The 16,087-nt window shown below is 67.1% G+C and overlaps 2 protein-coding genes across 7 annotated transcripts in view; both read left to right on the forward strand.

Annotated features, from left to right (window-relative positions):
• Positions 1 to 197: 197 nt before the first annotated feature.
• RASAL3 (RAS protein activator like 3) lies at positions 198 to 14,201 on the forward strand. Of its 3 annotated transcripts, none has more exons than XM_087778131.1 (19): positions 198 to 236; positions 2,081 to 2,492; positions 3,918 to 4,036; positions 4,157 to 4,241; positions 6,529 to 6,617; positions 6,708 to 6,796; positions 6,871 to 7,003; positions 7,703 to 7,801; positions 8,628 to 9,164; positions 9,780 to 9,924; positions 10,160 to 10,304; positions 10,819 to 11,055; positions 11,577 to 11,778; positions 11,918 to 12,027; positions 12,840 to 13,152; positions 13,243 to 13,371; positions 13,457 to 13,656; positions 13,756 to 13,831; positions 13,900 to 14,201. In XM_087778131.1, exons 2-19 carry the CDS (start codon positions 2,081 to 2,083, stop codon positions 14,047 to 14,049), a joined length of 3,270 nt encoding a protein of 1,089 aa, XP_087634257.1. In that variant the 5' UTR covers positions 198 to 236; the 3' UTR covers positions 14,050 to 14,201. The 3 variants fall into 3 exon arrangements, with proteins under 3 accessions (XP_087634257.1, XP_087634258.1, XP_087634259.1); XM_087778132.1 differs by having other exon boundaries at positions 11,918 to 12,021; XM_087778133.1 differs by lacking the exons at positions 198 to 236; positions 2,081 to 2,492; positions 3,918 to 4,036; positions 4,157 to 4,241 and adding an exon at positions 6,033 to 6,093.
• A 1,060-nt stretch (positions 14,202 to 15,261) lies between these two features.
• The window catches only part of WIZ (WIZ zinc finger), a 58,475-nt gene continuing 57,649 nt past the window's right edge, over positions 15,262 to 16,087 (forward strand). For 2 of the 4 annotated variants that reach the window (XM_087778102.1, XM_087778099.1), the window contains exon 1: positions 15,263 to 15,667. In XM_087778102.1, the coding sequence (XP_087634228.1) occupies positions 15,315 to 15,667 (353 nt within the window). In that variant the 5' untranslated portion in view covers positions 15,263 to 15,314. Of the gene's footprint in view, positions 15,668 to 16,087 lie in introns of all 4 variants that reach the window. The other 2 variants (XM_087778101.1, XM_087778100.1) reach the window with 2 other exon arrangements.

Genomic DNA, 16,087 nt, shown 5'->3' on the forward strand with positions numbered 1-16,087 from the left:
GGCAACCGGCCACCAGGGTAGCCAGCCCCTGCTGCGGGGTGGCCCGGCGTGGCTCTCGACGTGTCCCAAGCCGTGGCCGAACGCGAGCCCGGCCGAGCTGGGAGCGTAGATAACATCATCGGGGCAGAGGCGGAGGTGAGGGTGTGACTGAAACTCCTGCTTGGTCACATGGGGAAGCCACGACAGGAACCGGGGCGGCCGCGTTTGGGTGCCGGAGCAGGCAGAGAACAGCCGAGGTACCACGGGGACGGGGGGGGGGGGGCACACGGCGGGGCGGTGGCACCCCAGGGTGACGCTCCAGCCTTGGGGGTGCACGGGGGGATGCGGGGTGTTGGGGTGGAGTGAAGCAGCACCCTGAGGAGCAAGGGGTGCTGCAGGGGAGGGTGTGGGTGATGGGGTGCTATTGGGTGCTGCAAGCTGGGGTGGGGACCCCAAAAATGCCAGCGCACCCCCCCACCCCCCAGGCGTGGGCACCCTCCGCAGCTCAGCTCTGGGTGCTGGCACCCCCAAATCGGTGGGCGCCAAAGCTGCGGGTGCCCACAGCTCACTTCCACCCCGGGGGTGGCATCACGAGGAGGTCTCGGGGTGCAACCGGCCCCCTTCACCCCCACCCTGGCCCGCACCCATGCGTGCACCCCGGGGTGCCGGCGGGGTCCCCGGGGCCTGGGCTCGGCGCGGGGTGCAGGTGTCGGGAGGAAATGCCGTGGCGGCGCGAGGGGAAACACGGCCGCGGTGGCGACGGAAGCATCTCTGGCAGCCGCCTGCGCTTGGGGCCGAGGTGGCGGCGGGCCACCTGCCTGGGTGTCACCGTGGCCCGGGTGTCACCGCGCCCCGCTGTCACAAAATCCTGATGCTGCCGCGCCGCCTCCCGCCATCTCACCGCGCCCTGGCAGGGACGGGTGCTGCGTGGGGCAGGGGCTGGCGTGGGCACCCACGGGGTGCTGGACCACCTCTGTGGGCAGGGGCGCCCTGGGGACGTGGGCACCCACAATTTGGGGACCCCTCATGGGCAGGGGCACCCTGGGGATGTGGGCACCCACAAAATGGGGCCTCCTCGGTGGGCAGGGGCACCCTGGGGATGTGAGCACCTATAATTTGGGGACCCCTCATGGGCAGGGGCACCCCAGGGCTGTGGGCACCCACAAGATGGGGATCCCTCGGTGGGCAGGGGCGCCCTGGAGACGTGGGCACCCACAATTTGGGGACCCCTCATGGGCAGAGGCACCCTGGGGATGTGAGCACCCACAATTTGGGGACCCCCCTCATGGGCAGGGTCAACCCCGAGGCTGTGGGCACCCACAAGATGGGGCCCCCTCGGTGGGCAGGGGGACCCCAGGGACACGGCCACCCACAAGATTGGGAGCCCCCGGGGCGGCTGGAGCACCCATGGAAGTGGGGACCCCCTCAGTGGGCAGGGCCACCCCATGGCAATGGGCACCCCAGGGTGCCCCAACGTGGGTGCCCAGCTAAGGGTGCCCTGCATGAGAGGACCCAAATAGGGGTGTCTGGATTAGGGTGCGCTGGAGAAGGGCACCCAGGTAGGGGCACCCAGATAAGGGTGCGGAAATGGGGTGATAACATAGGGGTACCCCAATAGGGTGCCGGGATTGGGGTGCCTGGGTGGGGGCACCCGGATAAGGGTGCCTGGATAGGGGTGCCGGGATTGGGGTGCCTGGATGGGGGCACCCAGATAAGGGTGCCTGGATAGGGGCGCCTGGGTGGGGGTGCCCGGATAGAGCCCCCCAAATAAGGGCACCCACACAGGGTGCCTAGATGGGGGTTCACTGGGTGAGGGCACCCAAATTGGGGTGTCTGGATAGGGTGTCCACCTAGGGTGCCTGTGCATGGGTGCCGGGATAGGGGCACCCATAAAGGGGGTCTCAGAGGTGCCTGGATAGGGGTGCCTGGGTGGGGGTGCTCCAGTAGGGGTACCAGGATGGGGCACCCAAAGAGGGGTGCCCGGGTGGGGATGCCAGACTGGGGGTGCCCAGACAAAGGCGCCCTTCCCACCACCACCCCTGCCACCCCGTGGCCACCCTGTGGCCACCCCGTGGCTAACGTGGCTCTCCCCATCCCACAGATGGAGGTGGAGAAACCCCCGCTGGGACCCGAACCACCAACTCTGCTAAAAACCTACAAATGGCGAACGGCAGCACCCATGGGTGACCGGGAACCCGAACGGGGCACGGGGTCCCCGGGCAGCCGGCGCTGGACCCGCTTGCAGGGCTGGAAACGTTCCTACAGCCAACCCGAGTCTGATGGCCTCGATGACGGGGCTGGAAAGGGCACCCAACCGGGGGCACCCAAGGCCAGCACCCGTCGGTCCCTCTTCCAACGGGCGTTTTCGGCCCCCTCCAAGGGGACCAAGGAGCCACGGGGACCCGAGGGTGGCAGGGCCACCCTGCAGAAGTACCTGCGCTCCATGTCGAAGAGGAAGGGTCATGTGGAGAGCGGTGCCAGGGCTGAGCAGGTGCTCCACGATGCTGTTCCAGGTACGGGGGGGTTGATGGGGAGGGTGGGGGTCAGGGTGCTGGTGGTGGGTGCTGGTGGTGGGGGATGATGGTGATGGGATGGGGGTGGTGGGTGGTGATGGGTTGGGGGTGGTGGGTGATGGATTGGGGGCGATGGGTGGTGGGTGACGATGATGGGTGATGGATTAGGGGTGATGGGTGACGATGATAGGTGATGGATTAGAGGTGATGGGTGGTGGGTGACGATGGTAGGTGATGGATTAGGGGTGATGGGTGGTGAGTGATGACGATGGGTGATGGATTAGGGGTGATGGGTGGTGGGTGACAATGGTAGGTGATGGATTAGGGGTGATGGGTGGTGGGTGATGACGATGGGTGATGGATTAGGGGTGATGGGTGGTGAGTGATGACGATGGGTGATGGATTAGGGGTGATGGGTGGTGGGTGACAATGGTAGGTGATGGATTAGGGGTGATGGGTGGTGGGTGATGACGATGGGTGATGGATTAGGGGTGATAGGTGGTGGGTGATGACGATGGGTGATGGGTGGTGGGTGACGATGATGGGTGATGAGCTGGGGGCGATGGATGATGGGTTGGGGGCTGATGGGTGGTGGGCAATGGAAATGGGTGATGATCTGGGATGCAGTGGGTGATGGGGCGGTGGGTTGGGGGCAATGGGTGGTGGTGATGGGTGATGGGTGACGGTGACCACTGGGGTCCGGGCGGTGGTGGGTGATGGGTGGGGGACAGAGAGGGGTGCAGGACGTGGCCAGGCTTTGCTGGTGTTGGGGAGCTCCCGCCTGCAGGTGCCCTCCAGGCTGGGGGGGCACCCATGGGTGCAGGATGGCTGGGTCCCACCTCACCACAGGGCCCGCTCCTGGCCACATGTGGCCTCGGTCCCCAGCACAGGGCTCGGTGGCGGCACGTGGAGCCGCGCCAGCCCCTGCGGCACCCGGATCTGGCAAAACCGGCTTGGCTCTGGCAGGGCCACCCACGGTGCAGGCAGGGCCACCCACGGTGCAGGCAGGGCCCTGGGGCAGGGCAGCCACCCGGTTTTGTCCCCACCACAGCATGGCCACAGCCAAGCGTGGCCTGGTGTTGCCACGCTGATGGTGGCACAGCCACGTGTCCCCCAGCATTGCCACCCCAACTGTGGCACCTCCATGGCCACGTGTCCCCCGGCATCACCGCACCCATGGTGGCATCTCCATGGCCACGTGTCCCCCGGCATCACCGCACCCATGGTGGCACCCCCGTGGCCATATGTCCCCTGGCACCATCACCCCAGCCATACCATGGCCATGGCCCCATGTGCCCTGGTATTGTCACAACCGTGGTGGCATGGCCACAGCCACATGTCCCTGGCACTGCCATGCTGACCGTGGGTGACAGGGGGCACGGTGAGCACCCAGGCTCCCCCTGACACCCTGCTCTGCACCCCCAGCGAGCACCCATGGGACCTCATCCATCCCGCTGGCTCCAGCACCCGATGCCCCAGTGTGGGACGTCTCCAACTTCTCGTTGGTGGACGGACATCTGGTCCTTGTGAGCAGGGACGAGGAGGTGAGGACACGGGGACATGAGGCCCCTGGGCACCCAGGGGCTTCTGCCGGAGTCCCTCGGGTGACGGGGTGCAGCGATGGGTGCTGGGGGCGGCGGTGCCTGACCCCTCTGTGCCACCAGGCTTCGTGCAGGAGCAGGAACCGGACGGGGAGCTCCATCTCTGAGAGCACCAACCTGCACCCGGCGGGCGGCAGGAGGGACCCCGGTGAGCGAGCTCGCCCCGCACCGGCACGCGCCGATGCCGCGGGGTTTTGGCACGTGCTGGTGTGAGCCGTGTGCGCGCCGGCCCGGTGCAGCTCCTGCGCGTGGAGCCGCTTGGGCTGCACACCGTGGCTTGCACCATACCGTGCGGCCATGCGCCACGCACCGTGTCTTGCATCGTGGCCGTGCACCGCGCCATGCATCTTGTGGCCATGCACCACGCCGTGCATCGTGGCCATGCCCTGTGCCGTGCATTCTGCCGTGCGCCGTGTGGCCGTGCACCATGCACCTTGCACCATGCTGTGCCCTGTGCCGTGCACCGTGTGGCCATGCACCGCGCACCTTGCACCATGCCGTGCATCGTGGTCGTGCCCTGTGCCATGCATTGTGCCGTGCACCACGTGGCCATGCACCGTGCACCTTGCACCATGCCATGCATCGTGGCCGTGCCCTGTGCCACACACCACATGGCCATGCACCGTGCACCTTCCACCATGCTGTGCATCATGCCATGCACCGCGTGGCCATGCACCGCACACCTTGCACCACGCCGTGCATCGTGGCCGTGCCCTGTGTCATGCACCGTGCACCGGCACCGTGCTGTGCACCGCGGCCATGCAGCATGCCATGCACCGTGCCGTGCACCGTGCCATGCTCCGTGCCACGCACTGTGCTCCACGCCCCACGCCCCACGTCTTGCATCACGGCCGTGCCCCGTGCCGCGCCCTGTGCCGCGCTCCACAGTCAGGCCCCGTGCCGTGCCCTGTGCCATGCACCGCACCCCACGCCGTGCCCCACGTTGCGCCCATGCCGTGCCAGATGCCAGACTCGGTGCCGTGCCCGTGTTGAACGCCGTGCCACGCAGCAAGCCGTGCCCCGTGTTGTCCGCCCTGCTAAGCCTCGTGTCACACCATGCCATGCCCTGTGCCGTGCCCCGTGCCGTGCCCCATGCCGTGGAGTGTGCCGTGCCCTGTGCCATGCACCACACCATGCCATGCTCTGTGCCGTGCACCACGCTGTGCCCTGTGCCACGCACCACGCCGTGCAGCACACCATGCCGTGCACCACGCCGTGCACCACGCCATGCACCACGCTGTGCCCCATGCACCGCGCCATGCAGCACACCATGCCATGCCCCGTGCCGCGCACCACACCATGCAGCACACCATGCCATGCTCTTGCCATGCCCCACGCCGTGCCCCACGCACCACGCCATGTCCCGTGCCATGCCCCACGCCACGCAGCACACCACGCCGTGCCCCACGCCATGTCCCGTGCCATGCCCCGTGCCACGCACCACGCCGTGCCCCATGCACCACACCATGGCCCGTGCCATGCACCATGCCATGCACCATTCCGTGCCCCATGCACCGCGCCATGTCCCTTGCCACGCCCCACGCCATGCACCACGCTGTGCCCCATGCACCATGCCATGTCCCGTGCCATGCCCCACGCCACGCAGCACACCACGCCGTGCCCCACGCCATGTCCCGTGCCATGCCCCGTGCCACGCACCACGCCGTGCCCCATGCACCACGCCGTGCCCCATGCACCACACCGTGTCCCGTGCCATGCCCCGCGCCATGCAGCACGCCACACCGTGCCCCACGCCATGCCGCGCCCCACGCGCCACGCCGTGCCCCCCGCCCCGTGCCCCCCACCGAGCCGGGTGCGCGGGGGAAGTGTTGGGTGCGAGGCCGCTTTGCACCGTCACCGCTTCCTCCACGCTGCTGCGTCGGCTGATCCGAGCGATAAATGCTTTCGGCTTCCTCCCCGCGCCCCTCGCCAGCGCGGGCAGACGGCATCGCCGCCAGCCATGGGGCCCCGCCGCTGGCTGCTCTGCACCGCGCAGGGAGGTGAGTTACCCTCCTGGCACCCGCCTGGCACCGGGGCCGGCACCCACATGGCACCGGGGTGGGGACCGGCCTGGATGGGTGCTTGGCGTCGCAGCATCGCAGCACCGGGGCTGAGTGCCGGGGTTGAGCACCGGCGCCGTACGCCTGAGCTGAGGCAGCAGGATACGTCCCTCTGCCCCCTTCTCCCTCGCACCCATGAGCACCCATTTTCAGCACCCAAAGCTTGGCTGCATCTCAGGGCTATGGATACGGTGAGGTGCCAGCAGGATTTGGCACCCAGAACCCGGCGCCTGGGTCCTTCCTCCGGCTTTGGTTGATGTTTCCCAAGGGGGGGTGGGGGTGGGTGTATCCTGGCCCCCCCCATACCCTGGCATGGTGTTGGGGTGCTTGGGGTGCAGGTAAAGGGGGGGGTCCTGATGTTGGGTGCCCCTCCAGATCCGGCTGCGGATGAGAGGAGCACCCGGGGTGCCGGGAGAAGCACCGAGAGCGAGATCTCCCCCACCTCCCAGTTCAGCAATGTCAAGGTGGGCACCCCAGTCCCAGCCCCCCCCCCCCCCCCGGGTGCTCAGTCCCACCCATGGGTGACGCAGCAGCCATCTCCTTACCCCACCCAGGGGTTGTTGTGGAAGAGGCTCCGGGAGAGGAAAGGTCGTGGTGTCCCCAAAACCGACACGTCAGCGGTGATGGTCCCCGACGGCGAGAGGTACGGCACCGTGGAGGGTGGGGAGGGATGTGGGTGCTGGTGAGGGTGCCCCGCTGACGGTCCTGTCCCTGCAGGGTCCCCAGCCGGAGCGGTTCGCGGGAGTCGCTGCTGCCACCGCCCAGCGCGGCTGAGCTGGACCTCACCGGGGACAACGTCATCGTCCGGCCCGTGCACGGCAGCATCGTGGGCGAGAAGTTTTGCTTTCAGGTAACGGGCTTGGGTGGGTGCTCAGGGGTGCCCTGGAGAGGCACCCAGGGCACCCCAGGCAACCTGGAGGGGCACCCAGGGCATACCAGGCACTCTGCCGGAGCACCCAGGGCACCCTGCACAGGCACCCAGGGCACCCTAAAGCACCCTGGGTGGGCACCCAAGGCACCCTAAGCATCCTGGAGGGGTACCCAGGGCACCCAGGGCACCCTGGATAGGCACCCAAGGCACCCTAAAGCACCCTGGGTGGGCACCCAAGGCACCCAGGGCACCCAAGGCACCCTAAGCATCCTGGAGGGGCACCCAGGGCACCCTGCACAGGCACCCAGGGCACCCAGAGCACCCTGGAGGGGCACCTGGAGCATTCAGGCCAGGCACCCAGGGCACCCCAGGCAACCTGGAGCAGCACCCAGGGTGCCCAGGCATCCTGAACAGGCACCCAGGGCACACCAGGCACCCTGAAGAGGCACCCAGAGCAGCCTAGGCAATCCAGAGGGGCACCCAGGGTACCCTAGGCATCCTGGAGGGACACCCAGAGCACCCTAATCATGCTGGAGAGGGCCCCATGGCACCCCAAAGACCCTGCAAAGGCACCCAGGGCACCCCACAGGACACCCCAGCACAGCCCTTGGCCTTGGGCAGCCCAGTTCCCCCCCCAGGCACCCTAGGGTGCTCCCCAAACACCCTCCCTGCACCCAGATCATCACGGGCGAGGGCAGCCGGTCCTTCGGCTGCACGTCCCTGGCCGAGCGCGACCGCTGGATCGAGAACCTACGCCGGACCGTGCAGCCCAACAAGGTGGGAGTGCGGGGACACCCCTGGGACACCCCAAGGGACGGGAACCCCCAGCACCCTGGGAGGGGCCACCCGCTGCCCTCCTGTCTCCCCACTGGGCAGGATGAGGCCCGCTGGCTGGGCTGGGTGGGGAAACTGAGGCACGAACCCCCCCCCACCCTGCCCTGGAGCCCTGCAGGCACCCACAGCCCCGTGTCCTCTTGTGTCCTGCTGTCCCCTGGGGGCTTGGCTGTCCCCTCATGTCACCTCCTGTCCCACCCTGGGTTTGGCTGTCCCCTCCTGGCCCCCCTGAGGATCTGGTTGTCCACCCATGTCCCCACGTCCCCTCCAGTCCCCCATGTCCCCTCCTGTCCCCATGTCCCCCTGGAAAATCCCATCCCCTCCTGTCCCCAATGCCCCATCCTGTCCCCAGTGTCCTGCTGAGCCCCCTATGTCCCCTCCTGTCCCCCATGTCCCCTCCTGTCCACATGTCCCCCTGGAAAATCCCCTGTCCCCTCCTGTCCCCCTGAGGATTTGGTTGTCCACCCCTGTCCCTATGTCCCCTCCTGTCCCCCCTGTCCCATCATATCCCCATGTCCCTCTGTCCCCCATGTCCCCTCCTGTCCCCATGTCCCCTCCTGTCCCTCCATGTCCCCTCCATCCCCACGTGTCCCCCCTGTCTCCCCCATCCCCCACGTCCCCTCCTGTCCCCATTCCCCCCATCCCCCCATTCACCCATGGAATTCCCTACCCCCCGCACCCTGTCCCCCCCAACCCCCCGCAGATTCACCCCCCAACCATGTCCCCCGCTGTCCCCTTGACCCCCCACCCATGTCCCCCACCCCGGCAGGACAACTGCGAGCGGCTGGAGCTGACGCTGAGCCTGTGGGTGTACGAAGCACGGGACCTGCCACCTCGGCGTCGCCTCCGTTGTCACCTCCACCTGGACGGCACCCTCTTCGCCCGTACCACCGCCAAGGTGGCCGGTCCCGACGGCGAGCTCTTTTGGGGTGAACTCTTCCAGTTGGCCGCCCTACCACCCGCCCGTGCCCTCACCCTCGCCCTTTGCCGCGATGACCACCCCGGTCAACCGGTGGCCTCCATCACCGTCCCCTTGGCCGAGTTGGCGGCTGCCCGGCAGCCCTTGGAGCGCTGGTACCCGCTGAGCGGTCCTGGCGGAAGCGAGCGGGTGCCCTCGGTGAGGGTGCGCGGGCGCTACCGGGAGGTGCGGGTGCTGCCCATCGTACGCTACAAGGAGTTGGCCGAGTTCATCACCTTCCATTACCGGGAGTTGTGCGCCCGTCTGGAGCCCACCATCGCCGTGCGGCACAAGGAGGAGCTGGCCGGTGCTCTGGTCCGCGTCTTACAGAGCACCGGGAAGGCCAAGGTGGAGCGGGTGTTGGCCATGGGGGATGTGGGTGGGATGGGGGTGAGATGGGTGCTGCCTGGGGTGCTGTGGGCATGGTGGTTGGGGTGGGATGGTCATCATGGGTTGGGGGTGCCAGAAGAGCTGGGGTGGGACAGGGTGGATGAGTTGGGTTGGGATGGGCTGGGTTGAGTTGGGATGGGATGGGAGGGTTGGGCTGGGTTGGGATGGGATGGGATGGGATGGGATGGGATGGGATGGGATGGGATGGGATGGGTTGGGTTGGATTGGGTTAAGTTGGGATGGGATGGAATAGGAGAGTTTGGCTGGGTTGGGATGAGATGGGATGGATGAGTTGGGTTGGGTTGGAATGGGTTGGGTTGAGTTGGGTTGGGTTGGGTTAGGTTGGGAGTGGTTGGGATGGGATGGGATGGGATGGATGAGTTGGGTTGGGTTGGAATGGGTTGGGTTGGGATGGATGAATTGAGTTGGGATGGGATTGGTGGAATGGGATGGGATTGGTGGAATGGGATGGGATTGATGGGATGGGATGGGAAATGCAACCCAGGATGGGTTGATCAGGGCTGTTCGGTGCCACGGGTGCCCGCTGAGCCCTTCAACACATCCACCTGGCAGTCGTTCCTCATCGACCTCGGTGTGGCCGAGCTGGACCGCTTCGATGACCGCGAGGCGCTGATCTTCCGTGAGAACACGCTGGCCACCAAGGCCATCGATGAGTACATGAAACTGGTGGGGGGCAAGTACCTCCAGGACACTCTGGGTACGTCTGAAGGTTACAGGTCTTTGTGGGACATTACGGGGTGTAGGACATCCTGGGCATGACATTACAGGGTGCTACAGGGCGCTAGGGGGTGTTATGGGGTGCAAGGCATGGGGCAGAGCATTATGGGGCTGTAGGATGTAGGACATCCATGGGGATGTGGTGGGGGCTTGTCACAGCCATGCCCATGGCGGTGGCTGGTTGGTCCCCTTACGGGCTGCCCCTCGGCGCCCAGGTGAGGCCGTGGCCCAGCTCTGCACCTCGGATGATAGCTGCGAGGTTGATCCCAGCAAATGCGCCGGCCTTGACCTCTCCGACAACCAGAACAACCTGCGGCAGGTCTGCGAGGAGACCTTCCAGCGCATCGCCGCGTCCTGCGAGTGAGGGACAGCCCTTGGCTTGGGCACGGGGATGGCCACGGGGGTGGGCACCTGCACAGGGATGGGTCTGGAGATGGACAGCGGTGCGGGCAATGGGACAGGCCTGAAGATGGGCACCGACAGCAGGAGGACCTGGGGAAAAGCTTGGAGATGGGCATGGGCGCAGGGATGAGCTTGGGGACAGGAATGGGCGGGAGGACAGGCACTCTGGCACCAGGGTGGGCATGGGGATGGGTTTGGGGACTGGCATCATCCCTGGGATGGCGGGATAGGCACCAGGAATGACCTGGGGACAAGCTTGGGGACAGGGATGGGCACCACCCTTGGGATGGACATGAGGATGGGCACCAGGAAGGACCTGAGGACAACCTTGGGGACAAGCACAGGGGACCGACACGGGAACAGGCACAGCCGTGGTGGACACCATGTCCCACAGCACATCCTGGTGGCGCACAGCAGGGGGTCCAGGACCACCCACCTGCCCCAACCCCCATCAGGGCGTCTGTCCTTGCAGCGCCTTCCCGGCAGAGCTGGGCGAGATCTTCGCGGCGTGGCAGGAGGAGTGCACGGCGCGGGGCAAGGCGCCCATCGGGCAGCGCCTGGTCTCGGCCTCCCTCTTCCTGCGGTTCCTCTGCCCCGCCGTCATGTCCCCCAGCCTCTTTGGCCTCGTCCAGGAGTACCCGAGCGAGGCCACCGCTCGTACCCTCACCCTCGTGGCCAAGGTCATCCAGAACCTGGCCAACTTCACCACGTACGTCATGGCAGGGCGCAGCACCGGTAGCTGTGGGGAGGGACATCCCCGTAGGGAAGCCACAGGGCAGTGGGGACATCCCCTACATGCTGTGTGGCACGTGCCATGGACAATCATGGGGCAGTAGGGTTGTCCCCAACATACCATGGGGCAGTAGGGATGTCCCCAACATACCATGGGGCAGCAGGGACATCTCCTACATGTCATGAACCAGCCATGGGACAGTAGAGGACATCTCCACTCCATGCATGGGGTTGATGTGTCCCAGCAGTAGAGCCTCACGTGTCACCTGTGGTGGCCTGACCTATGGGTGGCTTGTTGAAGAACATGGCAGTGTCCTCCCCCATGTCCTGGCTTGTAGACAGGGTGGTGACGTGGTGCAGTGACTTGGTCCGTGATCCTGGAGATGGCCTGGCCCATGCCCATGCTGGTGGCCCATGACCGTGGTGGTGGCCCATGCCCGGTGGTGGTGGCCCAGGCCGTTGCCTGGTCCCCAGGTAACCAGACATCATGGTCCCCAGGTTTGGCGAGAAGGAGGCCTACATGGGCTTCATGAACGAGTTCTTGGAGCACAACTGGAGCACCATGACGGCCTTCCTGCAGAGCGTGGCCAACCCCGAGAGCAGCGTCCACATGGCCACCTACGACGGCTACGTGGATCTGGCCCTGGAGCTCGCCACTCTCCACCTCCTGCTCTGTGACATCTTCTCCAGCCTGGACCAGGTGCCACCACCCATTTGTCCCCAAGGGTAGCGGGTGTGACTGGCCACCTCCTCCCCACACACAGAGCTGGTGGCCACTGCTGCATGGATGGCACAAGGCCACTCATTGTCCCCATAATGTCCTTGCCTCCTCCTGGCAGGTCACGCAGGAGGAGCTGGAGCCCCTGCCCACCATCCTCACCGCCATCAGGGAGGGGACCCCTGTCCCCGTCTCCGTCCGGCTGAGCTCCACCACAGAGCGAAGGTACCGGTGGGTGGACAGGGCCACACGTGGGACCAAGGTGGACACGTGGGGCCAGAAGGAGCTTTGGTAGAGGGGTGACATCAGGATGGGTTTGGGGTGGTTCTGGTCCTGGCTGGGTTCAGGGGATGGTTCTGGTCTTGGTTGGGTCTAGGGAGATTCTGGTCCAGAATGGGCTTGGAGTCACTGGTCCCAGTTGGTTTCAGGGGATGGTTTTGGTCCCTGATGGGTTCAGGGGATGGTTGTGGTCCAAGCAGGGGATGGTTCTGGTCCCAGTTCAGGGGATGGTTCTGGTCCCAGTTCAGGGGATGGTTCTGGGCTGGGCTGGGTTTGCTGGACACATCTGGCCCCGGCTGGGTCCAGCAGGAGTTCCAGATGGATTTGGGGGGGGTTCTGGTCCTGGCTGGGTTCAGGGTGGTTCTGGTCCCACCTGGGTTTGGGGTGACTCTGGTTCCAGCTGGGTTTGAGGTGGTTCAGGTCAAGGCTGGTTTTGAGGATGGTTCTGGTCCCAGTTAGGTTTGGGGGATGTTTCTGGTCCCAACTGGTTTTGAGGATGGTTCTGGTCCCAACTGGTTTTGAGGATGGTTCTGGTTCCACTTGGGTTTTGAGGATGGTTCTGGTCCCAGCTGGTTTTGAGGATGGTTCTGGTTCCAGTTGGGTTTGAGGTGCTTCAGGTCCAGGCTGGGTTCAGGAGATGGGTCCAATCCCAACTGGTTTTGGGGTGCCTCTGGTCCTGGTTGGGTTTGGGGTGGTTCCGGTCCCTCCCGGGTCCGGCACCGCCCCGGTACGCGGCCGTGCCATCGCCCCATCTCCCCTCGTAGCCCGGCAGAGAGCTTCAAACCAGGCTTTGTGCCACCGCGGGACCTGAGCAAGCACAGCCCCCTCATCAAGAGCCAGTCCCTCATCAGCATCCGCCGCGTCCGGGGCCGGGAGGATGGACCAGAACCGGAGCCGGCACCGGCACCGCTGCCATCACCACCGCCCAGCCGGGACCGCCGCAACGTGCAGCGCACCCAGAGCGTGCCGGCGCAGAGCAAAGCCGCCCGGCGCCTACGCAAGCAGAGCAGCGCCGAGCACGTGGCGGAGCCGCCGGTCGAGGACAACGTGGGGTCCCACGTCACCCGCGACGCCTCGGTAAGCCACGGCAGCCGCCACATCGCCCTCGCGTTGGGGCCGGTGCTCTGAGGAGGACGTCGGCGTTAACGGGTGCCGTTGGTGCCGTAGGGTCACGGGAAGCTGCGCTCATCGGCGTCGCTGCCGCGCAAGTCGACGGTGCCGTGGCAGCGCTACGCGGAGGAGGCGGCGGTGGCGGCGGCACAGGGCGAGCTCTACGCCATCCGCCCCTTGGAGAAGGTAACTGCGGGGTGGGTGGGAGCCGAACCCACCGGGGTGCCGTGCCGAACCCCTCAATCCCACCCCGTCCTCGTCCCCCCTCCAGCACGGGCGGTTGATCGAGGCGCTGCGGAAGGAGGTGGCGGAGAACCGGGAGAAGTTACGGCTGGCGGAGACGCGGGCGGGCGAAATGGAGGCCCAGCACCGCGGGTTGCGGCAGGAGCAGGGTCAGCAGCGAGAGCAGCTCGAGCGTCTCCGGCAGCAGTTGGAGGAGACAAACGCCCGCGCGGCCAATTTGGGTGCCAGGTAGGGATGGGGATGGGGTGCCCCATGCCGGCGGGTGCCCCATGCCGGTGGGTGCCCCACCACCGGATCGGGGGCTCGGCTCATCCCCAACCCAATTAGGTTGACGGCGGCTGAAGGCACCAGGAAGAAAGACCTGGAGAGGCTGAAGATCAGCGAGGAGAAGAACCGAGAGCTGGTAAGACGCGGGTGCACCCATGGGTGACAAGAGGGACCCGGGTGGGGGCTGACGCGGTCCCCTCGCAGGAGAGACGGCTGTCGGCACTGGAGAGGGAGCAGGCGGAGCTGCGGGGTGCCATCGCCCAAGCCCTGGGCCACCCCGGGAGGACGGGACGCCGGATGCCGGCGCGGGGTTGGGATGAGAGCGGTGACGATGCTCAGGCCACCAGCGTGTAACCGGTTGTCCCGATGTCCCCAGTGTGTCCCTGCAGCCCGGTCACCCGCCATCTCCTGGGATGATTTAATTTTAATGATGATTTTCATCATCATTAAATCGATGATTCAATCTCGATCCCGCGGGGTGTCCCCTCCCCAGGCAATAAACACCGTTGGTGTCACCGTCGCAAGGTGTTTGGTTGTGTCCTGCCACCGCTCGGGGCTCTGTCCCCAATCCCGTCCTGTCCCCAGCACCCTACACCTGCCTGGGACATCCCAGGACCTGGGGCAGGGACAGGGATGTCAGGGCCATGGGGACACCTGGGGACATGGTCATGGGGACACTTTGGGGACAACAGGGCCATGGGGACCCCTTGGGACATGACCGTGGGGACACTTTGGGGAAGACAGGGGAACAGGGACCCTTGGGGACGGGGCCATGGGGACACTTTGGGGACAACAGGGCCATGGGGACACCTCAGGACAGGGCCATGGGGACATTTTGGGGACAACAGGGACACGGGAACCCCTTGGGACATGACCATGGGGACACTTTGGGGACAACAGGGCCATGGGGACACCTCAGGACAGGGCCATGGGGACATTTTGGGGACAACAGGGACACGGGAACCCCTTGGGACATGACCATGGGGACACTTTGGGGACAACAGGGCCATGGGGACACTTTGGGGACAACAGGGCCATGGGGACACCTCAGGACAGGGCCATGGGGACACTTTGGGGACAACAGGGCCATGGGGACACCTCAGGGCAGGGCCATGGGGACACTTTGGCGATGTCATGGCCATGGAGACCCTTTGGGACAGGGCCATGGGGACCCTTTGGGGACAAGAGGGCCACGGGGACCCCTTGGGACAGGGCCATGGGGACACTCTGGGGATGGCAGGGCCATGGGGACGCCTCAGGACAGGGCCACGGGGACACTTTGGGGACACCAGGGCCACGGGGACCTTTCGGGGTCCCCCCCGGGCCGCCCCTTCCCAGCCCAGCCCGACCTTCCCCCTCCGCCCCTCTCAAGATGGCCGCCCGGCGCCGCCGTCGCTCGGCAATGACGTAGCACCCCCCGCGCCGCCCCTACCTCCCCCCCCCGGAAGGTCGCCGCGCCGCCACTCACCCCGCCACTCCCAAGATGGCGGCGCCGCCGCGCTGCGTACGTCATCAGCAGCGCGCCGGGCGGCTCGGCGAGGGCGGAGGGCGGCGGCGGCGTCGCGCAGCGGCCGCTCCGGCGGGGCGGGCGGACGGGGCGGGGCCGGGGCTGGGCCAAGATGGCGGCGGCGGCGGCGGCGGAGGCGGCGGAGGAGGCGCTGGGACCCCGTACGCCGCCCCCAAGATGTCGGCGGCGGCTTGGTCGCGCTCGGCGTGACGTAGTCAGGCCCCGCCACCGGGAGGGGGGCGGGGGAGCGGTCGGAGCGGCGCAGGAGGCGGCGGCGGCGGCGGCGGCGGCGGCGGCGGGACCGGCCGGGTCCCCGGGGGGGGATTTAAAGGGACCATGTCCCCGGCGAGGCGGCTGCTGTGGAGGTCGGAACCGGGCAGGAGGCGGCGGGGCCGGCGGTTGCAGCAGCGACGCCGTTGAGGAGGAGCAGGAGCCCGGCGGGCCCGGCCCCGGGGGACCGGCGGGGTGAGTGGCCCGGGGGTGTTGGGGGGGGGGGACGGGGGGGGGCCTGGCCCGGCGGGAGACAAAGCCGGGAGCCGCTACCGGGGGCCCCACGGTTGGGGCGGGGGGAGGCAACGCTGATCTCCTCCCCCCCCCCTCCCCCCCCCCCCTTCCCGCCACACCGGCTCCGTCCCGGGTGCTGAAACCGGGGGTGGGGGCACCCAGGCGTCCGGTGAGGGGGGGGTCCCAGGGCCTGAGGTAACCGGGAAGGGCCCCAGGAGTCCGGTGTGGCGGGAACGCAGGCGTCCCGGGGATGGGGGGGGGACCCGGGCGTCTGGGGGGGCTGGGATTTGGGGGGGGCACCCAGGAGCCCGGGGGGGTACGGGGGGGGGGGGGGGTTGGGCTGAGGAGGAGACCCCGGTAACCGGGACAGGCAGCGGGGGA

The sequence above is a fragment of the Nipponia nippon genome, unplaced genomic scaffold, assembly GCF_047370975.1.
Source record: "Nipponia nippon isolate SJK-2023a ecotype South Korea unplaced genomic scaffold, ASM4737097v1 scaffold_42, whole genome shotgun sequence".
NCBI lineage: Eukaryota > Metazoa > Chordata > Aves > Pelecaniformes > Threskiornithidae > Nipponia > Nipponia nippon.

What these genes read in the sequence shown, in the direction of transcription:
- RASAL3 (XM_087778131.1), top strand. Translation starts at nt 2,081, where the DNA reads ATGGAGGTGGAGAAACCCCCGCTGGGACCCGAACCACCAACTCTGCTA. An exon ending in GCGAGAAGTTTTGCTTTCAG is followed by an intron (nt 7,004 to 7,702) that starts GTAACGGGCTTG and finishes CCCTGCACCCAG; the next exon opens with ATCATCACGGGCGAGGGCAG. An exon ending in AGGAGAAGAACCGAGAGCTG is followed by an intron (nt 13,832 to 13,899) that starts GTAAGACGCGGG and finishes GTCCCCTCGCAG; the next exon opens with GAGAGACGGCTGTCGGCACT.